Here is a 25,039-nt window from a genome sequence, read left to right as displayed (position 1 = left end):
TGGTCCTGGGTTCGAATCCCGGTAAGGGCATTTATTTGTGTGATGAGTGTTTCTATGTATTTAAGTATTTGTATATTATATATATCGTTGTCTGAGTAACACAAGCTTTCTTGAGCTTACCTTGAGACTTAGTCAATTTGTGTAAAAATGTCCCTATAATATGTTTTTTTTTTATAACGTCAAACTTGTATGAAATCATGACGTATAAATAACACTGGCACTTCGTGGGTTATCAAATCCGCTGCAGACTTTTATTGGTCCGACTCTAGTAAAGAAAATACTCACCATTCAACCCTTCATCGATAGCGTCCACCAACAAAAACAAACATTGTTTCGGCGGATCTATCTCCAAGAGCGGAAACAACAGCGCCTTCTTAAAGCACTCATCCGGATTCTTTTCCAAATTATGATGATGATGATTTATAAAAAGTATCCTACGTCTTTCCTCGGGCCTCAAACTATCTCCATACCATATTACATCTAAATCGACTAATCGGCTAAACCTCTCGATGTTCTTTTGGAAGATTAGAACTAGAATTACGCATAGATATAGACAAGTTGGGACAAATTAACTGTCATATAGTCGCACCAAACAAAGTCTACAGTGGATTTGATAGCCCACGCAGTGTGAGTGTTATGTATACGTCATAATTTCATAGAAGTTTGACGTTTAAAATGACACTTGCACTGCGTGGGCTATCAAATCCGCTGCAGACTTTTCTTGATCCGACTCTAGTAAAGAAAATACTTACCATTAAGTCCTTCATCGATAGCGTCCACCAGCAGAAACAAACATTGTTTCGGCGGGTCTATCTCCAAGAGCGGAAACAACAGCGCCTTCTTAAAGCACTCATCCGGATTCTTTTCCAAATTATGATGATGATGATTTATAAAAAGTATCCTACGTCTTTCCTCGGGCCTCAAACTATCTCCATACCATATTACATCTAAATCGACTAATCGGCTAAACCTCTCGATGTTCTTTTGGAAGATTAGAACTAGAATTACGCATAGATATAGACAAGTTGGGACAAATTAACTGTCATATAGTCGCACCAAACAAAGTCTACAGTGGATTTGATAGCCCACGCAGTGTAAGTGTTATGTATACGTCATAATTTCATAGAAGTTTGACGTTTAAAATGACACTTGCACCGCGTGGGCTATCAAATCCGCTGCAGACTTTTCTTGATCCGACTCTAGTAAAGAAAATACTTACCATTAAGTCCTTCATCGATAGCGTCCACCAGCAGAAACAAACATTGTTTCGGCGGGTCTATCTCCAAGAGCGGAAACAACAGCGCCTTCTTAAAGCACTCATCCGGATTCTTTTCCAAATTATGAGGTAACAGCGCCTGCTGTATCTCTGGCTCAGACAATAATTTATCATAATAAGCATCCGCTATTAACGTCCTCGGACTGACGGGCAAAGAAGGTATCGGAGGCGGGTCATCCTCTTTCTTCTCTCGTTCTAGAACATTCTGGTATTCAGGCAACTCTTTTTCTTTCTTCTGCGGCGAATTCTCAACAGAATTGGGTTTAAGCTCGCTCTTGTTAGGGTATTTAAAGTTGGCAACAGGTATCCTAGATTTGGGAGGGCTGTTGGTTTTTTCGTTTTCACTGTTGCTGTCAGTTTTTTGATCTGTGGATAGACTTTTTTGGAGTGCGCTAGGTTTTTTCTCGGTGAGCGGTTCTGAGCTTTGTCTTAGTAGTCTAGAGTTGCGTATTTCTTTGGATTGACGTTGGGAAATGTTACGTAGGAATAGATTTTCGTGATTTTCGTATAGAGGGTTCTCTTTTTCGTCCGTTGCGAACGGGTTGGTGGTTTTGACGCTGGAGCGTGGAAGGATTTCTGGCACCTGTAAAGACAGTTGATGTATATATATATATATATATATTGCTTTATTTACTCTTTTGTATATTTTTTGGGTTCCGTACCTCAAAAGGAAAAAACGGAACCCTTATAGGATCACTCGTGCGTCTGTCTTTCTGTCACAGGCTATTTTCTCGGAACCTACTCGACCAATTAAGTTGGAATTTGGTACACATATGTAAATTAGTGACACAAAGATGGACATGTCTTTCTTATAATTTTAAAATACATAGGTTAGAAGTTATTTAAGAAAATAGCCAACAAATGACCATTTAATAAATACACCAAATAGTTCTTTACCTATAGATGAAAGGAAAACCTAGGCCATTTTATTTGTCCCCCACACTTTTTTTTAAAAATTGGGAATTTTTATGTTATTTCAACTCAGAATCATAAGCTCTTTTGATCCTAATAAGAGAAAAAAAGTGTCCCAAAATTTCCATACATTTTTCGATCTTTCCATTCCGAAACCGCCATACAAAGTCTATGAAAACATGGAAACGGAATGGGAAAAAACCCTTGGGAAACTTTTTCTCTCCTTTTAGGATAGAAAGAGCTCGTGTTTCTAAGTAGAAATAACATAAAAATCCCAATTTTGAAAAAAAAGTCTAGGGGACAACTTTAAATAAAATGGCCCACCTATTACAAATGTGCAGTCAAGCGTGAGTCGGACTTCTGTACCCTAGAAACGCGAGTCCGACTCGCACTTGGCCGGTTTTTTTCGTAGTAAATACTCACGTTTTCTGCGTTGGTATCGGCCATAGAATCAGTATATGTTTCCCGCTCGTGGATACGATCGATCGTGCGCGCGCGCCGCCCGCCGCCATCTTCCTCGTCAGTTCGTTGGTCTGTTATCAATATACACAATAGGGTATTTGACTGTATTTAATAGTAGTTTTCACCACACCTCGAAAAGGAATTTAGTACACATATGTCCTCACATGTGAATAAAATGCAACTTTGCTATCCGTTTTTGCACTTCAAAAACGGATAGCAAAGTTGCATTTTATTCACATGGCTTAAGGAGCCATTTGAGGGTAGATTTTGTTTTGTTTACTTTTTTTTAAATACCTAAAGATACAGAATATATACTTCGTTTTTTTAGCATTAGAAAGAACTTGAAAGAAGGTAAGCGATCTTGACGTGTCTTTTAATTGAAAAACGCTTTTTAAAAATCAGTTACTATTACTATGAAAGAAGAAAAATATAAATGATCATACCCATTAGATTCATAATTGTTACATATTTGCCGTAACTTATTTTTAAAATGTGTTTTTCAATTAAAAGACACATCAAGATTGTTTACCTTATTTCTAATGCTAAAATAAGTTTTTGGCAAAAATTTCATTTTTGGTACAAGCTTTTATCGCTGACTGTACTTGTCTTACGACAGACAACTAATACTCACCGAGACAATTCTAAAAACCCCTAACACAATTAGGTTGCGTTGTTTCATCACAGAGTTCCTATGGCCACCTCCTGTCTCCATCATCAGATCAGCTCGATGGTACCATAATATTGCATTGTCATCCGATTTATACATGCATGCAAAATTTCAGCTCAATTGGAAACCGGGAAGTGGATCAAATTTAACTTGCAAGATTTGATTACAGACAACGGTCAGGTGAAACTAAATAATAGCTTGTAAAAAACGAACTATACCAGGCGTGGCTTACTCCGCGATTTCGTCGCTTTGCTACAGGTAGCTAAAAGTACATCCGTTCGACCCCAATTTTGGGGTTTGCCATAAGCCGCACGTGGCGCTGTCGCCACCTAGCGGCCATATCTGTGCTGATCGTGACAGCGTTTTGTTAGAGAGTGAGTCTTCTGTATCTAGTACTATTATTTATTCTGTGACTATAGTATGAAATATTACGAACCTTCGCTATCGGCCAGGAGAGGTTTAGAACTGTCCTCGCCATCGTCGCCAAGCTCCTGGAATTTGCTGATCAATCGCTCTTCTTCGGAATTGCGTCTGTCAATAAAAAAATATAATTATTACTTCTTTATTACTCCTTTTTGATAGGCTGGGCAGGTATATCTCTTTTATATGGAAAGCATCACGTGATCGCCTGTCATGTCATAGAAAATTAGCGCCGGAGCTCCGGCCCGGACACGGCCCGGTCTAACGTGAGTCATCCTTTATACACTTCCTTTAAAACACCTGCATAATGGATATAAAGGTCAAGTTTACAGGATCATCAATATTATTAGCATTGTATAAACATTAATTTCACTTAAAAACTACGAAATCTAAAACTATAAATTACATCTAAACCTAAACTAACCTATAATATACATATACATATTCGGCTAGATCACCCACATCATGTTATATATATGTATTTTTTTTTAAGTATTAGTTTTAGTTTTGTAGGTAGTTTTAATTTTAGGTTACTTTTGATTCTAAGTTTGTTTTTAAGTATGTTTATGGTTTTAAAAAATTAATAAATAAAAACTAATCAAATAACCCACCCCGCATCGCCCCCGGCGCAAAGGTGCCCATCACACTTGCTCCGTTACCGCGTTGAACTGCGATGGACAACCTCTGCGCCGGGAACAACCCGGAGCGCGGGTCGAGACCCCTCTGCTGCAGGCGACGCCCCAGCTCCCCGACCCACAGCCATCCTTACCACCTTCCTTTAACCATTACAGTTATCACTCGCTAAAAGGTAGAAAAGGTTGGTCATATACATTTAGGGGCTGTCCATAAATTACGTCATCGATTTTTGACCCCCCCCCCCTTTAATCATCCAAAAACCATGCTTCAAATGAGCCCATTTCCTCCTACTTCATGCTACCGTCATCCGATGTCCAGACCCCCCCCCCCCCCCCTAATTTGAAATGACGTAATTTATGAATAGCCCCTTATGTGTGTTTTATGTATTATTTATTACTTAAGTTTTGTTTTATTTATTAAGTTTGTTTCAAATATTTAAACAAATAGTAGTTAATTTTTTTTCTTATACCTTGTGACTGTCTCAAATCTGCATATCCAGCCAGAGAAATAAATTTTCAACAATACGACCCATTTTCATGACACTTGAGTGTTTTTCTTACCCATCACAATCTCTTGGAGAAGCATCTCTCTCGCTCGTATCAGCGCGGGGTCGGCGCGACGATTGACTCAAAATCTGCATAGCCAAGGAGCGGATGAACTCGCCCGGACGAAGGCTGCTTTCGCTGTGACCCTGAAATTATTCATGACCCCCTTACTCAAAAACGTTTCCTATAGTTGACAAGCCGATAATAAACGTTTGTCCCTTGCCATCATAACAATACAGCGGAAAGGGACAAACGATTATTATCGGCTTGTCAACTTTAGTAAATGTTTATGAATAAGGGGATTAATGTCTAAATTATAGAAACTATCGTATACTAATTCACGATACAAGTGCGAAAAATAGGAAATTTGCAACACGACCGGAGTGTTTTAAATCGACACGTGATTACCTATTCGCACTATTATTATGTTATCAAAATATTTCAGAAAAAAGAAATATAGTAATTATATAACCCAAAACTGAATAGGAAAGTAAATTAAACGAATAAAAATGATTATCGTTCCAAAAACTTGTTATTTAACTGTGCAGCGAATTAAGTACGTTAAAGTGAAGTCACAAAGCTTATGACTCCCTCCTCCCCCCTGTCACATTTTCTTGCCCCCCCTCCCCTTATGCGGAGTTATAAATATCTTTGGTAATGACCATTGATGGTAGCAATACTTGCTTACTTGTAAGAAATGCCTGGCCAACAGTCTTCTGTTCAGCGCCCTCTGTTGGCGAGCCTGCGGACCTTGGCCAGGATCGCTCAGTTCTTGACATAGCGCAGTTTTACCGCTGCCGGCATCCCCTGAAATAATGTCAAGATAATGCTTAGAATAAATCAAAAAGAATAGATAGTATAGAGGGGTCCTGTCTTTGTCAATTTTGTAGTCACGGTACATTTACTGCCATCTATCGACACACGATTAAAACTTAAAATAAAATTGAAAATGTATAAAATAATCAAAATATGTTTACGGATAAATTATTCTTAATTTTTATTGTTCCATACTGACCCATGTTCTTTCACAGGTATGTGTTAAAATTGTTAAATACCAAACGGTGTCGTTAACGCCATCTAGCGGAGAATAGGCCAAAGGTAATGGCGCCATCTATTCGAGAATGACTTTTCCTTGGCCGTCCGAGGCACGTTTTTTTCTTAGACTTTATTTATCTTATACGGAGTTATATATATCTCTGGAATAAAGGTAAAGTGACCTCTGTAAAAAATGAACTTCATTCGTTCAACGCTGACGTAATTGCACTGACAGAGACACGTCTTGACGACTCTGTTTTCGATTCCGAACTCTTTCCAAGCAACTGGCAAGTGCTGCGCGGAGATCGACGGGGACGCGGCGGCAGCGGCGTACTATTGGCTGCGCGTGCACCGCTAGTCCTCCGCCGGTTAGAGTGTGGAGCCAATAAAGAGGATGAAATAGTCTGTGCTCATATTACAGCTGGTTCAACGCGCTTCATCTGCTGTGTAGTGTATCTACCCCCACGTATTTCGGACTCCAGGTATCACTCTATATTTCAATGCATCGAAAAAATTGTTAATTCATACTCTTCACCAATAATTATACTAGGTGACTTTAATTTATATTCGACAAATGCTTCTATACGCAAAGATTATGAAATGTTTGTATCTGCATGTAATTTATCCCAAGAGAATTATATTGTTAATGGCAATCAGCGTATACTTGATCTGGTACTTGCAACCCCGGCAGTCGCTTCAATCTCGGTATCAGAGAGCATGAGTGGCCTAGTGTCCGAAGAGCTGCATCACAGGCCCCTTGATATATCTATACAAATAAGGTCACTCTTCGCTACTCAAATAAAGCATACTTCGGAAACCAATAATACCGAAGCAGTGAGAAATTTTCGTAAAGCCAACTATCCACTTCTATATTCACTACTATCACAGGTAGACTGGTCAAGGCTATATCTTATAGATAAGTTAGATGAGGCAGTAGATTTTCTATACAATAAGATAAATGATATAATTGAGATAGCAGTTCCGCTTAAGAGAAAATATACAAGTGCCACAAAGTACCCCAAATGGTTTTCGGCTGATTTAATTTATTACATCAACTTGAAAAATAGTTACCATAAGTTATACAAAATGACTAGAAATCAACAATATTATGCATTTTTCTATTATTATAGAAAACTTGTTAAAACAATGTCTGAGGAAGCTATGAGTAATTATCGAGATATTATACAATCAAACATCACACGCGACCCGAGTTCCTTTTGGTCGTACGTAAAAATGAATCGCGAGGGTCACGAGCCAGCTGTATTCGGCGACTTGTACCCGCAACAAGTGGCGGACTCATTTGCTAAGTTTTTTCAGAGCGTCTTCCTCGATAAGCCGCCTCCCCTAGACGCTAAAGAAGCGATGGAGTCCTCTAACAAAGCTACCGTGGGCTCAACCCATGTGCATATTGAGCATATCCATTTAAGTGAAGTCCGCACGGTTTTGAAGAAACTCGCGTCTAAATTCACTCAGGGACCAGACGGTGTCCCGCAGGTTGTTGTCAAGGATTGCCACGAGATCTTTGCAGCACCCCTTCATTATATCTTCAATCTCTCAATCAAACAAGGGCAATACCCTTCCCTTTGGAAAACCTCAAAAGTGATACCCATTCATAAGAGCGGTTCTAAATCCGAAATAAAAAACTATAGACCAGTGGCAGTCTTGTGTGTATTTGGAAAGGTTTTCGAAGCGATAATATATGAAAGGCTATTCAATCAGCTAAAGGGGGAATTTTGTGATGAACAACACGGTTTTTTGCCACAAAGGTCAACCACGTCCAACCTAATGAATATCACTACATTTATAGCAAATAATCTGGAAGTTCACAAGCAGGTCGACGTAGCGTACTTTGATTTTCAAAAGGCGTTTGATCGGGTTGATAACGGAATACTATTGCACAAGCTGGCTCAATGTGGTCTGTCGTTGAAGCTCCTTGATTTCATGGCTGACTACATGTCAAAACGGATGCAATTTGTGCAATATCAAGGATGCAAGTCTAAACATTATCAAGTAACATCTGGCATAGGTCAAGGAAGCAATCTCGGACCTTTATTATTTTTAATATTAATTAATGATCTTCCGGCACAAATATCTCATTCCTTTTGTCTAGTCTTTGCCGATGATGTAAAACTGGCTTATCCTGTTGACGACTTGCGGGATACGGCCGTACTTCAGGTTGATATAAATCAAGTACACCAATGGGGCATAAAAAATAGTATCTCGCTTAACATTCCAAAGTGTTCTATAATCTCATATACACGATCAAAATCTCCATACCATAATGACTATCACATAGCGGGGGAAAAGATAAGGCGAGCTGCCTTAGTGAAAGACTTAGGCACTTGGTTTGATCCACAGATGACATTTCATCACCAGGTTCTTCAAACCTGCAAAGAGGCCCAAAAACGTATGGGTTTTGTTAAGCGGCAGACCAAGCACTTTTCAAATAGACGAACTCTGAATCTGTTGTACTATTCATATGTTAGAAGCAAACTAGATTGTAACGCCATTGTATGGAATCCTCATGAAGACAAATATGTCCTAACAGTCGAAAAAGTGCAAAAATCCTTCGCGAGATACTTGTTTAAGAAAATGTATTTTTACTATCCGTATCTGTATCCAACCCCGTACGTATTGGGTATGGTGGGATACCAGACACTCGAAGCTCGAAGAAATGTAGCCTTGGTACGGTTCTTGCTTCGTTTACTACGAGGCCAGACAAAGAACAGCTACCTCTTAGCGCAGGTATCTTTCAACGTTCCACCTGTTTCAAGGCACAATCTCCGTCCTCGTAAACTACCCTTACTCAACCTCCCAAACACCAGTAAGTCGAATTCGCACTCACCTCTCTACCGAGCTCTAAAGTTTATTAACGCCATATTGACCCAAGACGATTCATTGGACTTATTTTCGACTCCTGAACCGAGATTCTTAGCCACAGCCGGGCGCTACCTCGAGGCTATAGTCGCCCCGAGCACCATTAGTACTGACTAGATAATAATATTATTTAAGTTTATGACTTACTGTTTGTTTTTGTTAATAATATATTATAGTTATGTATAATTCAATTTCATGCTTATATTCCTATGTGTCATGTTTAGTGTATACTGTAAGTGACATTATAATAAATAAAAATAATAATAATAATAATAATCCCCGCGGGGGCAGCTTGTGGCGAGCTGACGGTGAGTGGCGACACCGCGGACCCCTATTCCAGAGGGCACTTTCATCTGGCCCTCGCCTCTGTGCTTGCCTTGACTGGCCGGCCAGAGTGGAGTCGCAAGAGCGGGACCTATGCTCCAGGTTGGAAGTGTAAAATGTCATAACGCCGGCGGCCTGCTGAACGGATTACCGGGATCTGGCTACCGCAGACTCACCTCTCGACAACCTCACAGCCGCTCCAAAGTGTTGCCCTGTTGTCGCACTGTGCGTGCGGCCATTGCGGGGCCCACTCAATGAGTTGGCGAGTCACCACCTGTCATTTACAATTTTGAGGCTGATTGTCACGGCAGGTGTCCGCTAGTCTCTCCCATAGCCCATTATCCAGTCCATCCAACTTTCAAATCTATAGCCCATGACCTTAGTTCCCATCGCAGCACAAAAGTGCTGCACTGCAATAGTCTTTGCACCTGGCGGGGACCATCTCCGGATGTATCATATTGTGCGTTCGGGGATGGTATCCGCCACGTGTATCCCTTGCTTTTAGATTAAAGTGTCTTAAAGGGCCTCTGCGCTGTTGGCTTCGGCCCCACGTACGCCTCCCAAAGGTCCGGGACCCCATGGTCCCGAGATATGGCAAAGACATACAAATAATAATAATAATGTTTCAGTGAACGGTTTAATAGCGAAGAGTCTCGACCAACATCTCGAGAGACTCTCGCTAGGTGGTTGGATCAAGGGACAGATGCAGAAGGCGGTGATCTTGGACACGGCGCGGATAGTACGTCGGTTCCTCTCTCTGCAGCCCTGACCACCGGTAGCTTGGGCCTTGCCCCGCTGCTGGCGGCACCCTAGGTTAGGTTTTGTATAATGTGTTTATATGTATTTTTTATTGTTTTGTAAGTGTTTTTATATTTTACTTTTATATTCATATTATAAAAACCCTAGCCTAAGAGAAATGATGAATAAAGAAATAAAAATGTAATAGTGGAAAAATTGCTGTCTTGTAAATTTCCAATGTGACTTGGAACTCCGGTGGCGGTTTAAGAAGTGCAACACAGTTACGGTAGATGTCGCTAGGGTCCTCTTGGCCCATATGGTGGAAAGATTTGCTGGCTATGGATGAGATCTTGGTGGCTCAGATGGCAAAGCGCTGGAGTATCGATCCAGAGGACGTGAGTTCAAGTCTCACCCAACACAGGAATTTTCCATGTTTTAATTTATTCTAAGCTTATTAGCATCGTTCGCAGACGTTTCTGCTTGTAAAAAATTAAGATAATGATAAATGAACAGTCAAGAGCAGAAGCAACCAAACGGGCGATGGTTCACAATGATCTACACACGCGCGATATCCTGATATGTGTTAACTTGTTAACGCCATCTACTCGAGCATAGGCTGAAGGTTATGGCGCCATCGCTCGAAAAGATTGCACCATACCTTTGGCTTACAGTCGAGTAGATGGCGTTAATATTAATATTTAACAAGTTAACACATATCAGTGAAAGAATAAGGATCAAAGTCAAATGGCGTTCTAACAGTTTTTATCTTATGTCGAAAGATGGCAGTCAATTTACAGTGGCTACATAACTTACTTTGACAAGTGCCTCTATACACTATTCTCTGTGTCAATGTTGGCGGCCGATCGTAAGATCAGGCATATCGTGGAATTCCTAGGCATATCGTGAAACGTGAATATCTTTGACTTGTTCCCTGAGTCGACGGAGCCCCTCTACGCGGGGCTCCTATTTCTAGGCAGTTTGCCCTTCGGGCATCTGAAGCAACCTAACGAACCTATCCTGCCTATATATTGGTTTAATGTGACTATCGTCCAAACATTACACAGGAACATTACGATCTGCCTGATCTTACGATCGGCCGCCGACATTAATACACAATAGTTTATAACCTGGTATAAAATATGGTAAGTAACATATTATTATTACTTAGGTACTTAATTTTTCTACTTAATTTTACAGTGCATTGGTGTTAGCTGTAATACTGTAAAATTTAATTTCAATAAATATCAATATCAATATCAAATAAAGGCTATTTTGTAAAAACGTACCCTATATTAGTGCTCCACAGGCCTTACTAGCCGGCCTTTGCTCCAAGCAGTGGGCAATCTTCTGGAACGCCCACTCCCGACAGAAAAACCTCTTCTTGTCCGAGTTAACTTCGTTAACTACTATATGGCCCTTGGCTGCTAAAAGGTTGCTGACCAATAAGTAAAAGGTACTGAACCTAATATAAGCGCCCCGCAGGCCTTACTAGCCGGCCTTTGCTCCAAGCAGTGGGCAATCTTCTGGAACGCCCACTCCCGACAGAAAAACCTCTTCTTGTCCGAGTTAACTTCGTTAACTACATGGCCCTTGGCTGCTAAAAGGTTGCTGACCGATAAGTAAAAGGTACTGTACCTAATATAAGCGCGGCGCAGGCCTTACTAGCCGGCCTTTGCTCCAAGCAGTGGACGATCTTCTGGAACGCCCGCTCCCGACAGAAAAACCTCCTCATGTCCGAGTTAACTTCGTTAACTGGTATATGGCCCTTGGCTGCTAAAAGGTTGCTGACCGATAAGTAAAAGGTACTGTACCTAATATAAGCGCCCAGCAGGCCTTACTAGCAGGTCTTTGCTCCAAGCAGCGGGCAATCTTCTCTTTTACTACGAAATGGCCCTTGGCTGCTAAAAGGTTGCTGACCGATAAAGGTACTGTACCTAATATAAGCGCCCCGCACGCCTTACTAGCGAGCCTTTGCTCCAAGCAGTGGACGATCTTCTGGAACGCCCGCTCCCGACAGAAAAACCTCCTCATGTCCGAGTTAACTTCGTTAACTGGTATATGGCCCTTGGCTGCTAAAAGGTTGCTGACCGATAAGTAAAAGGTACTGTACCTAATATAAGCGCCCAGCAGGCCTTACTAGCAGGTCTTTGCTCCAAGCAGCGGGCAATCTTCTCTTTTACTACGAAATGGCCCTTGGCTGCTAAAAGGTTGCTGACCGATAAAGGTACTGTACCTAATATAAGCGCGCCGCAGGCCTTGCTAGCCGGCCTTTGCTCCAAACAATGTGCTATTTTCTGGAACGCCCACTCCCGACAGAAAAACCTCCTTTTGTCAGCGGATATAGTCTCGGATACGCGGTGTGCTGACGAGGACTTGCGGACAGGCCGGGATGACGGCGGGGTTAGAGGTGTCCCTGGGGAAACAAACACAATAGGGGGTAATACTGCAATGTTCTGCCGCTGGTGGCCTAGCGGTAAGAGCGTGCGACTTTCAATCCGGAGGTCGCGGGTTCAAACCCCGGCTCGTACCAATGTTTTTCGGAACTTATGTACGAAATATCATTTGATATTTACCAGTCGCTTTTCGGTGAAGGAAAACATCGTGAGGAAACCGGACTAATCCCAATAAGGCCTAGTTTCCCCTCTGGGTTGGAATTTCAGATGGCAGTCGCTTTCGTAAAAACCTACGCCAAATCATGGGATTAGTTGTCAAGCGGACCCCAGGCGAGCCGTGGCAAAATGCCGGGATAGCGCGAGGAAGAAGGACTGCAATGTTCTGCCGCCAGAGTGCAGCACTAGAGTTAGACCAAGAAAATTCTGCAGCGACTTTGATAGCACACGCAGTGCAAGTGTTATTTTAAACCCCAAAATTCTATGATATTATGACTTATAAATAACACTTGCACTTTGCTTGCTGCAAATAATCGCTGCAGAGTTTTCTTGGTCCGACTCTATTGATTTAAACCTTAGGTAGAGTGCCTCAATTAGGTTATTAGTTACTTATTACTCACCGTCAAACTCCAAGTCCCTATCTCTATCTCTGTCCTTGTCCCTGTCCTTGTCTCGCTCGCGCCGGTGCTCTCTCGGTTCTCTCTCTCTTTCACGCTCTAGAAAACCTGCAATAATCAAATATAGACGGTCAAGCAAATCTTGTCAGTAGAAAAAGGCGCGAAATTCAAATTTTCTATGAGACAATCTCCCTTCGCGCCTATATTTTTCAAATTTGCCGCCTTTTTCTACTGACAAGATCTGCTTGACCAAGTATATGTAACTATACTACACTTTAATCCGGCAAACTGATTTTGTCAGTAGAAAAAGGCTCAAATTAAAATTTTCTATGGGAGTAAACCCTTAGCGCGTACATTTTTTTTAAATTTGCCGATTTTTACAAGCTTTTATTTAGTTTCACCTGACCGTTGTCTGTCTGTCTGTCTGTGTGTAATCAAATCTTGCAAGTTACATTTGATCCACTTCCCGGTTTCCGATTGAGCAGAAATTTTGCATGCATGTATAAATCGGATGACAATGCAATATTATGGTACCATCGAGCTGATCTGATGATGGAGACAGGAGGTGGCCATAGGAACTCTGTGATGAAACAACGCAACCTAATTGTGTTAGGGGTTTTTAGAATTGTCTCGATGAGTATTAGTTGCCTGTCGTAAGAAAAGTACAGTCAGCGATAAAAGCTTGTACCAAAAATGAAATTTTTGCCAAAACTTATTCTACTGATGGAAAAGGCTTGCTAAACTATAGGTATGTACACAATACATTATGTAAAACGGAATAAACAGAAAAAAATTGCTCAAATTTTATGACTGCAGCGCCGCCTGGCGGGTATGGAACAAGTCAGTTTTATGACAGTTGACAGCTGTCAAAATGTATTAACATAGTTTTATGAAAGCACACATTCAGTTCAGTTAATAATAATATACCGGGTGTGGCCTGTAATATGGGCAAAAAATTAAACTGAAGGCTGTACTCCTCGTACTGACCAACATTTGTTCAGCGACTTTTAAAAATAACTTGTGGTTTGATTTTTAATACACTTTAAAAAAAATTCTATGACGCAATGTATTGCGAATTTTGTTACGTTTAAGGCGTGACAAGCAACGTCAATCACAATTATATGGCGTGGCGATGGCGTCGATTGAAGATAATATTTATTTTGTATGAAAAATAGGGAGACTAAATACTTCATAATTTTTAAAAGTTGTTGAACAAAAGTGTCACCGTTTGAGGAGTACAATCTATGTTTTAATTATTTGCTCGTGTTACAGGCCACACCCGGTATATAAAATACTAAATATAAAAATGAGTGTTTTCTCACCATCAAACTCATCCCGTTCCCTGTCTCTGTCCCTGTCCTTGTCTCTCTCGCGCCGATGCTCCCTCTCCCGTTCTCTGTCCCGCTCTCGCTCGAAGCCTCGGTGCCGTTCGGTTGGTGTCCTGTCGTGGCCGCGATCGCGAGATATAGCGTTCTCGTTTAGCGGCAGAGATCTGTAAAAATTAAAAAAGAAATATTTTAAAGTTAGACCAAGAAAAGTCTGCAGCGATTTTGATAGCCTACGCAGTGCTAGTGTTATTTTAAACGTCAAACTTCTGTGAAATTATGACGAATAAATAACGCTTGTCCTGCGTGGGCTATCAAAATCGCTGCAGACTTTTCTTGGTGTAACTCTAAAACGTTAAAGCCAGGAAATTAGAAGGAAACATATAACTTGCGACGGAAGATATAGCCGTCGCGCGGGTTTTAACTTTTTACCTCGATTCATCATCTTCCTCGCGTTGTTCCCGGCATTCTGCCACGGCTTATGGGAGCCTGGGGTCCGATTGGCAACTAATCTCGAGAATTGGCGGTGGCACTATATATGAATGCGACTGCTATCTGACCTTCCAACCCAGAGGGGAAACCAGGCCTTATTGGGATTAGTCCGGTTTCCTCACGATGTTTTCCTTCACCGAAAAGCAACTGTTAAATATCAGTCGTACCAAAACACTCATTGGTATGAGCTGGGGTTTGAACCCGCGACGTCCGGATAGTCCGGATTGCAAGTCGCACGCTCTTACCGCTAGTGACTAGCGGCTAGTCCACCGGCGCGCAATATTGTCCTACCTATAATATTTATTTAATATTACCTCAAATTGACCCTGTGTTCGGCTTGCCTCACCGCCGAGTGTCTGTGTTGCTGCTGCCTTATGCTCACTTGGTTTTGGAGTTGTAATTGTGTTTAGTCTGTATTGAGTATTACCTCAAATTGACCCTGTGTTCGGCTTGCCTCACCGCCGAGTGCCTCTGTTGCTGCTGCCTTATGCTCACTTGGGTTTGGAGTCGTAATTGTGTTTAGTGTGTATTGAGTATTACCTCAAATTGACCCTGTGTTCGGCTTGCCTCACCGCCGAGTGCCTGTGTTGCTGCTGCCTTATACTCACTTGGTTTTGGAGTCGTAATTGTATTTTACTCTGAATTGTGAGTATTACCTCATATTGACTCTGTGTTCGGCTTGCCTCACCGCCGAGTGCCTGTGTTGCTGCTGCCTTATACTCACTTGGTTTTGGAGTCGTAATTGTATTTTACTCTGAATTGTGAGTATTACCTCATATTGACTCTGTGTTCGGCTTGCCTCACCGCCGAGTGTCTGTGTTGCTGCTGCCTTATACTCACTTGGTTTTGGAGTCGTAATTGTATTTTACTCTGAATTGTGAGTATTACCTCATATTGGCTCTGTGTTCGGCTTGCCTCACCGCCGAGTGTCTGTGTTGCTGCTGCCTTATTCTCACTTGATTTTGGAGTCGTAATTGTATTTTACTCTGTATTGTGAGTATTAACTCAAATTGACTCTGTGTTCGGCTTGCCTCACCGCAGAGTGTCTGTGTTGCTGCTGCCTTATGCTCACTTGATTTTGGAGTCTTAATTGTGTTTAGTCTGTATTGTGAGTATTACCTCAAATTGACTCTGTGTTCGGCTTGCCTCACCGCCGAGTGTCTGTGTTGCTGCAGCCTTATGCTCACTTGATTTTGGAGTCTTAATTGTGTTTAGTCTGTATTGTGAGTATTACCTCAAATTGACTCTGTGTTCGGCTTGCCTCACCGCCGAGTGTCTGTGTTGCTGCTGCCTTATACTCACTTGGTTTTGGAGACGTAATTGTATTTTACTCTGAATTGTGAGTATTACCTCATATTGACTCTGTGTTCGGCTTGCCTCACCGCCGAGTGCCTGTGTTGCTGCTGCCTTATACTCACTTGGTTTTGGAGTCGTAATTGTATTTTACTCTGAATTGTGAGTATTACCTCATATTGACTCTGTGTTCGGCTTGCCTCACCGCCGAGTGTCTGTGTTGCTGCTGCCTTATACTCACTTGGTTTTGGAGTCGTAATTGTATTTTACTCTGAATTGTGAGTATTACCTCATATTGGCTCTGTGTTCGGCTTGCCTCACCGCCGAGTGTCTGTGTTGCTGCTGCCTTATTCTCACTTGATTTTGGAGTCGTAATTGTATTTTACTCTGTATTGTGAGTATTAACTCAAATTGACTCTGTGTTCGGCTTGCCTCACCGCCGAGTGTCTGTGTTGCTGCTGCCTTATGCTCACTTGATTTTGGAGTCTTAATTGTGTTTAGTCTGTATTGTGAGTATTACCTCAAATTGACTCTGTGTTCGGCTTGCCTCACCGCCGAGTGTCTGTGTTGCTGCAGCCTTATGCTCACTTGATTTTGGAGTCTTAATTGTGTTTAGTCTGTATTGTGAGTATTACCTCAAATTGACCCTGTGTTCGGCTTGCCTCACCGCCGAGTGCCTGTGTTGCTGCTGCCTTATACTCACTTGGTTTTGGAGTCGTAATTGTATTTTACTCTGAATTGTGAGTATTACCTCATATTGACTCTGTGTTCGGCTTGCCTCACCGCCGAGTGCCTGTGTTGCTGCTGCCTTATACTCACTTGGTTTTGGAGTCGTAATTGTATTTTACTCTGAATTGTGAGTATTACCTCATATTGACTCTGTGTTCGGCTTGCCTCACCGCCGAGTGTCTGTGTTGCTGCTGCCTTATACTCACTTGGTTTTGGAGTCGTAATTGTATTTTACTCTGAATTGTGAGTATTACCTCATATTGACTCTGTGTTAGGCTTGCCTCACCGCCGAGTGTCTGTGTTGCTGCTGCCTTATACTCACTTGGTTTTGGAGTCGTAATTGTATTTTACTCTGAATTGTGAGTATTACCTCATATTGACTCTGTGTTCGGCTTGCCTCACCGCCGAGTGTCTGTGTTGCTGCTGCCTTATACTCACTTGGTTTTGGAGTCGTAATTGTATTTTACTCTGAATTGTGAGTATTACCTCATATTGGCTCTGTGTTCGGCTTGCCTCACCGCCGAGTGTCTGTGTTGCTGCTGCCTTATTCTCACTTGATTTTGGAGTCGTAATTGTATTTTACTCTGTATTGTGAGTATTAACTCAAATTGACTCTGTGTTCGGCTTGCCTCACCGCCGAGTGTCTGTGTTGCTGCTGCCTTATGCTCACTTGATTTTGGAGTCTTAATTGTGTTTAGTCTGTATTGTGAGTATTACCTCAAATTGACTCTGTGTTCGGCTTGCCTCACCGCTGAGTGTCTGTGTTGCTGCTGCCTTATGCTCACTTGGTTTTGGAGTTGTAATTGTGTTTAGTCTGTATTGAGTATTACCTCAAATTGACCCTGTGTTCGGCGTGCCTCACCGCCGAGTGCCTCTGTTGCTGCTGCCTTATGCTCACTTGGTTTTGGAGTCGTAATTGTGTTTAGTCTGTATTGAGTATTACCTCAAATTGACCCTGTGTTCGGCTTGCCTCACCGCCGAGTGTCTATGTTGCTGCTGCCTTATGCCCACTTGATTTTGGAGTCCTAATTGTGGTTTAGTCTGTATTGTGAGTATTACCTCAAATTGACCCTGTGTTCGGCTTGCCTCACCGCCGAGTGCCTGTGTTGCTGCTGCCTTATGCTCACTTGATTTTGGAGTCGTAATTGTGTTTTAGTCTGTATTGTGAGTACTACCTCAAATTGACCCTGTGTTCCGCTTGCCTCACCACCGAGTGTCTGTGTTGCTGCTGCCTTATGCTCACTTGATTTTGGAGTCGTTATTGTGTTTAGTCTGTATTGTGAGTATTACCTCAAATCGACTCTGTGTTCGGCTTGCCTCACCGCCGAGTGCCTATGTTGCTGCTGCCTTATGCTCACTTGGTTTTGGAGTCGTAATTGTGTTTTAGTCTGTATTGTGAGTCTTCTTCCTCGCGTCATCCCGGCATTTCGCCACAGCTCATGAGAGCCTGGGGTCCGCTTGACAACTAATCCCATGATTTAACGTAGGCACTAATTTTTACGAAAGCGACTGCCATCTGACCTTCCAACCCAGAGGGTAAACTAGGCCTTATTGGGATTAGTCCGGTTTCCTCACGATGTTTTCCTTCACTGAAAAGCGACTGGTAAATATCAAATGATATTTCGTACTTAAGTTCCGAAAAACTCATTGGTACGAGCCGGGGTTTGAACCCGCGACCTCCAGATTGCAAGTCGCACGCTCTCACCGCTAGGCCACCAGCGCTTCTTAACTGCTCACTTGATTTTGGAGTCGTAATTGTGTTTTAGTCTGTATTGTGAGTACTACCTCAAATTGACCCTGTGTTCCGCTTGCCTCACCACCGAGTGTCTGTGTTGCTGCTGCCTTATGCTCACTTGATTTTGGAGTCGTAATTGTGTTTAGTCTGTATTGTGAGTATTACCTCAAATTAACTCTGTGTTCGGCTTGCGTCACCGCCGAGTGTCTGTATTGCTGGTACCGTATGCTCACTTGATTTTGGAGTCGTAATTGTGTTTAGTCTGTATTGTGAGTACCTACTACCTCAAGTTGACCCTGTGTTCGGCTTGCCTCACCGCCGAGTGCCTGTGTTGCTGCTGCCTTATGCTCACTTGATTTTGGAGTCGTAATTGTGTTTAATTGTATTGTGAGTATTACCTCAAATTGACCCTGTGTTCGGCTTGCCTCACCGCCGAGTGCCTGTGTTGCTGCTGCCTTATGCTCACTTGATTTTGAAGTCTTAATTGTGTTTAGTCTGTATTGTGAGTATTACCTCAAATTGACTCTGTGTTCGGCTTGCCTCACCGCCGAGTGTCTGTGTTGCTGCTGCCTTATGCTCACTTGATTTTGGAGTCGTAATTGTGTTTTAGTCTGTATTGTGAGTACTACCTCAAATTGACCCTGTGTTCCGCTTGCCTCACCACCGAGTGTCTGTGTTGCTGCTGCCTTATGCTCACTTGATTTTGGAGTCGTAATTGTGTTTAGTCTGTATTGTGAGTATTACCTCAAATTGACTCTGTGTTCGGCTTGCCTCACCGCCGAGTGCCTATGTTGCTGCTGCCTTATGCTCACTTGGTTTTGGAGTCGTAATTGTGTTTTAGTCTGTATTGTGAGTATTACCTCAAATTAACTCTGTGTTCGGCTTGCGTCACCGCCGAGTGTCTGTATTGCTGGTACCGTATGCTCACTTGATTTTGGAGTCGTAATTGTGTTTAATTGTATTGTTAGTATTACCTCAAATTGACCCTGTGTTCGGCTTGCCTCACCGCCGAGTGCCTGTGTTGTTGCTGCCTTATGCTCACTTGATTTTGAAGTCTTAATTGTGTTTAGTCTGTATTGTGAGTATTACCTCAAATTGACCCTGTGTTCGGCTTGCCTCACCGCCGAGTGCCTGTGTTGCTGCTGCCTTATGCTCACTTGATTTTGAAGTCTTAATTGTGTTTAGTCTGTATTGTGAGTATTACCTCAAATTGACTCTGTGTTCGGCTTGCCTCACCGCCGAGTGCCTGTGTTGCTGCTGTCTTATGCTCACTTGATTTTGGAGTCGTAATTGTGTTTAGTCTGTATTGTGAGTATTACCTCAAATTGACTCTGTGTTCGGCTTGCCTCACCGCCGAGTGTCTGTGTTGCTGCTGCCTTATGCTCACTTGGTTTTGCCTCAAATATGCCTCCACCTGAAAAATATAATGCGAAATACATTATACAAGCAGGGCTCATGGTGAAGGGCTCAAACCCTAGGTCACTGCTTAGTTTTAAGACCTAGTTTCAAGACTAAGTTTATATAATTTTGCCTCGCCTTCAGTGCTAAAGTACTTATCCGATCTTAAGCATAAGAGCCTTGCGTGGCTTGGCTTAAAAGCTCCGTGTCAAAAGAAATAAAATAAAGACAAGATTAAAAAATAGTTACTATTTATTACAGGCAATATGTATAAGAATGATAAGATATATGATTTTAAATGCCTGTCAGTTGAAATTACCTTCCCATCATTCGTCTCCGCTCTCTGCGTCTTCCTCCTCTCGGCCCGTTCCCCTCTCTCCCCCCTCCGCTCCTTCTTCTCCTTATCCATCTTCACCTCCAGCGGGGCGTTGAGGAGTTGGAAGTTACCCCCGTGGTTATAGTTGAGGGGGTCGAAGTCGGTCCGGGCGAGGTTTTGGGGGCGCTCGCGGGTGTTCACTGGCTTAGGTTTTCGGTATTGTGATTTTGGTACTACCTGAAAATAAAAGGAGGTTTTGTATTTTTTGAGAATTTAAAACATCTACACTCTTAACCAGGGATGTTGCGGATATCCGCGGAACATCCGCATCCGCATAAACTTAATGCGGATAGCATCCGCATGATGCGGATGTCGACCAAGTCGGTAACAGGAACGTATAGGTATTAGCGGCGGCGCCGGCGGCGTAAGTGCTAGGTAATTTCGTCATTATATATAACGAAATCGTCTAGATCCCGAAAAGTCGGCCAAGTTAGTGTTACTGTTTATTAAATAAAACGCACCTATATTCTTGCTCAACTACTAAACGTTTCGTTTTTTTCAAATAAAAAATGGTAATATTTCACGTTTTTTAAGTACCAAATCTTGACATACGCATCCGCATCCGCGGATGTGAGGCTGATGTCAAAAAATCTGCCTCCGCAACATCCCTGCTCGTAACCCCTATGAGAGACACAGAACCCCTAGGGATAAATTTCATTCGATAGCGTGACCAGGACCCCTATTCGACAAGCGACGTTTGACGTATCGTGTTGATCTCCCGTTGATGTGGGAAAAATCATTAGTTCTCGAATACGTACAATGTCAAAATTTGATATAACAATCCACAGTTAGGGTGACAAGCAAACCAAACCGAACCACCCTTAGTTTAGAGTGGAGTTTTGGTTGTACCAAATGATATTATCCACCGTTGATGGAATCAACACTCAGTATGCAATAAAATCAACTGTCAATTTATTTGACGTGGATGCGAAATCTGACAGTTGTACATGTCGAATTTGGCCCCAGAGTTCGCGCGAAAATTCACGATAGGCATATCTTTCATACATATCGGCACTTAGTCGCACCAATAAAAGTCTGCAGCGGATTTGATAGCCCACGCAGTGTAAGTGTTATTTATACGTCATAATTTCATGGACCCGGGTATGTCCTTAAACTACGTCCAAGACCACCGGTGGACGGGCAGCAGCGTCCCTCAAATTCGGTGTACTCGACTGCGATCGCCAACCCGCCTGCCAAGCGGGGCGATTATGGCATTCACCCCCCATAACAAGGGGGAGGCCTATGTTCAGCAGTGGACGTCTTGTGGCTGAGATGATGATGATGAGATGATGAATTTCATAGAAGTTTGACGTTTAAAATGACACTTGCACTGCGTGGGCTATCAAAATCGCTGCAGACTTTTTACGGTCTAACTTTAGTTAAAATAGACAATATAATATTTGGTCTATTAACCACAACGATCCCGAAACGCCATTGACGGCCGAGTGCAAACGAGCGAGGTCGTTTATAACCTCGAGGCAGGCAATCCCGGTTAGCGTAATAAAATACTTTTTTTTAAATAGCCTATTAAAAAAAGTATTTTATTAATAATAGGTAGATAAATAAAAACTCACCTGACTATAGATTGGCATGTGATTCGACATCTTACGCTAGCTTTGGTAAATATATCTAGAGGTTTGGCTTTGGTAGATAGTACGATGGAGGAACGATAGGCTGCATATCACAGGGGCTATGATGGCTGCGGTTATCTGAAACAAGGAGAAAGGTTACGTTAAAATAAGTGAAATAACTATAAGTATAAGATAAGATAAGATAAGATAATGTTTTATTGTCAAAATTGTGTAAAAAGTATAACATGTTATAAATTATAAAGGTATCAACAATTTTGCCCATTTCGAGCGTACAATAAATCTTATCTTATACTCAAGAGCAATCACAAAACTGGTTACGGTTACCACGAGTTCACACTTGACGTTTACGTTAGTCTCAGTGAAATTGATCGTAGTCCATCTCGCTAGCACCGATGCAGGGATGTTGCGAATATTCGCATCCGCATACGCGGAACATCCGCATTATTTTCAACATCCGCATCTGCATCCGCATCCGCATAAAATCGATGCGGAGCATCCGCATGATGCGGATGTCGACCAAGTCGGTAACAGGAACGTATTAGCGGCGGCGCCGCCGGCGTAAGTGCTAGGTAATTTCGTCATTATATATAACGAAATCGTCTAGATCCCTAAAAAGTCGGCCAAGTTACTGTTGATTAAAGAAAACGCACCTATATTCTTGCTCAAATACTAAACCTTTCGTTTTTTTAAATAAAAAATGCTTAAAATGTAATATTTGACGGTTTTTAAGTACCAAATCTTGATATCCGCATCCGCATCCGCATCGGCGGATGTGAGGCTTCAAATATCCGCATCCGCATCCGCGGATGTAAAAAAATCTGCATCCGCAACATCACTGCACTGATGTGTTGCTGAGATCGAGAGGGAATGCGATAGAGTTTACGCAGTCTCTAGCGTAAATGTCTAATGCCAACTCGTGGTACGGTTACTTATACCGTAGTTAGTTTAGCAGGGGGCTAATGCAAAATTGCAGTTGAAATGCTACATGTTTTACTAAAGGGGCCCACTGATTAACAGTCCGCCGGACGGTATCATCGGCCTGTCAGTTGTTCGGAACTGTCATAATTTTGTTCTAATTGACAGGCCGATACCGGCCGGTGGACTGTTAACACGTTTTTACTAAGGCAATATAAAATATCCAGAGGGTCTACCGCGAACACCGTTCAAAGTGTTGCCTCCCTGTCACACTTGTAAATTCGTACGTAAGTGTGACAGGGAGGCAACACGTTGAACGTATAATGAACGTATATAGTAGTGTACCCTATGATGGGCGTGGAACCAGTAATGGGACAAAAAACCACAAATCCTGTAAAATACTTAAGTGTCTAAAAGTAGTTTATAAACACTGCCTGTATATTATCATAAATAAGAGTCCTAGAGCTGTTTCAGTTTGAATTTTTATTAAATTTGGTTGTTTTTTAAGAAATTGGCGTCAACCCAAAAGTTGTCGTGTCACTGAAAAAAAATACCACTATGAATTCTTAACAACTTCGCTAAGAGAGGTGAGTTAATTTATTAAATTTTAATTAATTAATACTTGATGAAAACTAAAATGTGTTTTGTTAATTGCATTTACCATGAGATAAGGTATACAACATACTATGTTATGAGTCCACAGATGTAAAAAAATAGTGGTATTTGGCCCAATCCCATTATAGGAGCTGTAAAACTGCATACCTCCTATAATGGGAAATTTACATAATGATGCTTGCCATGCCATCATTTCATGTTTAAACAATACAGAAGTAAAATGTAGTTACGAAATATGTCAACCAGGAGGTATGCTCGGACTTCGGATAAATTAATATCGTTTTTTAGTGTGGGTCAAATCTTGGTAGCCGAGTTTGAGCCACTTTCCCGTTTTCCGATTGAGTTGAAATTTTGTATTCGTAATTAAATATGCAAATCGGATGATAATGCAATATTATGATAACATGGACCAGATCTGATGACCTATTTCAATATTTTATACTGATAGAGTAGTGTCCATTACTGGGGGGCCCATTACTGGAGCTTTGGTGTCCATGACTGGAGAAAAATAGCATAGTTTTAATTTGTTAAGTATGTGGAAACTCATTGCAGTATCTTTGATACAACACGCCTGAAACATGAAAGACGGGTAGGACTTTCATCTTTCAATACGCTAAGCGGTAGACCATTCACATGTATTAGGGAAATATCACAAATACTCCAAATTCCCTCTTAAATGTCCCATGACTGGTGCTGTTACTATTTAACCGAGCGATCTGTCAAGCAAAATTTTAAACAGAAATATAGTAATTGAGATATTTGAGATATAAACTAAAAACCCGCGCGACGGCCATATCAATCGGTCGCAAGTTTCGTACAGAGCTAGAGTTAGACCAATAAAAGTCTGCAACGATTTTGCAACACACGCAGAGCAAGTGTTATTTTAAATGTCAAACTTCTATGAAATTATGACGTATAAATAACACTTGCATTGCTTGGGCTATGAAAATCGCTGCACTTTTCTTGGTCTAACTCTATACCTCGTTTTTTTTAGCATTAGAAATAAGGTAAACAATCTTGATGTGTCTTTTCATTGAAAAACTCATTTTAAAAATAAGTTACGGCAAATATGTGACAATTATGAATCTAATACAATCATTTATATTCTTCTGCTTTCATAAATGATAGTTACTGATTTTTAATAAGCGTTTTTCAATTAAAAGACATGCCAAAATCGCTTACCTTCTTCCAAGTTCTTTCTAATGCTAAAAAAAACGAACTATAGTGATATACGATGGATCTGACGAGTAAAATTTTAAACAGAAATATATTTTCAGAGTACATAATGAGAAAGAATCCAAAAACCCTCGCGACAGCCATATTTTCTGTCGCAATTTTCGCACGGCGCTGTGTATCTTTTGTTTCCTTATTTCCTGCCCCTCTTAAAGGAAGCATCCTTTTTATGTTTTACTAGGCCGTCCATTTAAGGACGCATTGATGGCCGAGCTTTTGTGCCAGAAACAGCGTACAAAAGCCCTTTTTATAAGCTGGTGATGCAAGTCCACTTCTTACGTATAGAAATGCGTTCACACTTCAAACTCTTTGTGCTATTTTGACAAGTACCGTAAAATGGGGTAAGTAGGGTCAAAACTGAAATTCAAATCTCGATAACATTTTATTTTTACCCGACTACGGCAACGCAAAAGGAGGGTTATGATTTTAACCGGTAT

The 25,039-nt window shown here is 41.7% G+C and overlaps 1 protein-coding gene across 1 annotated transcript in view; it reads right to left on the bottom strand.

Annotated features, from left to right (window-relative positions):
* LOC134677995 (ankyrin repeat domain-containing protein 50) overlaps positions 1-25,039 on the bottom strand; it is a 120,973-nt gene that overhangs the window by 60,743 nt on the left and 35,191 nt on the right. Inside the window, exons 2-12 of the mRNA XM_063536437.1 lie at positions 21,822-21,956; positions 20,191-20,424; positions 19,793-19,887; positions 14,230-14,391; positions 12,903-12,925; positions 12,126-12,305; positions 5,607-5,725; positions 4,934-5,064; positions 3,754-3,848; positions 2,612-2,721; positions 1,216-1,859 (exon numbers count right to left, since the gene is read on the bottom strand). Coding sequence (XP_063392507.1) covers positions 1,216-1,859; positions 2,612-2,721; positions 3,754-3,848; positions 4,934-5,064; positions 5,607-5,725; positions 12,126-12,305; positions 12,903-12,925; positions 14,230-14,391; positions 19,793-19,887; positions 20,191-20,424; positions 21,822-21,851 — 1,823 coding nt within the window. The 5' untranslated portion in view covers positions 21,852-21,956. The remainder of the gene's footprint in view (positions 1-1,215; positions 1,860-2,611; positions 2,722-3,753; positions 3,849-4,933; positions 5,065-5,606; positions 5,726-12,125; positions 12,306-12,902; positions 12,926-14,229; positions 14,392-19,792; positions 19,888-20,190; positions 20,425-21,821; positions 21,957-25,039) is intronic.

The sequence above is a fragment of the Cydia fagiglandana genome, chromosome 27, assembly GCF_963556715.1.
Source record: "Cydia fagiglandana chromosome 27, ilCydFagi1.1, whole genome shotgun sequence".
Classification (NCBI taxonomy): domain Eukaryota; kingdom Metazoa; phylum Arthropoda; class Insecta; order Lepidoptera; family Tortricidae; genus Cydia; species Cydia fagiglandana.
Note: the sequence above shows the minus strand (reverse complement) of the source record. Positions and strands in the feature narration are given on the sequence as shown.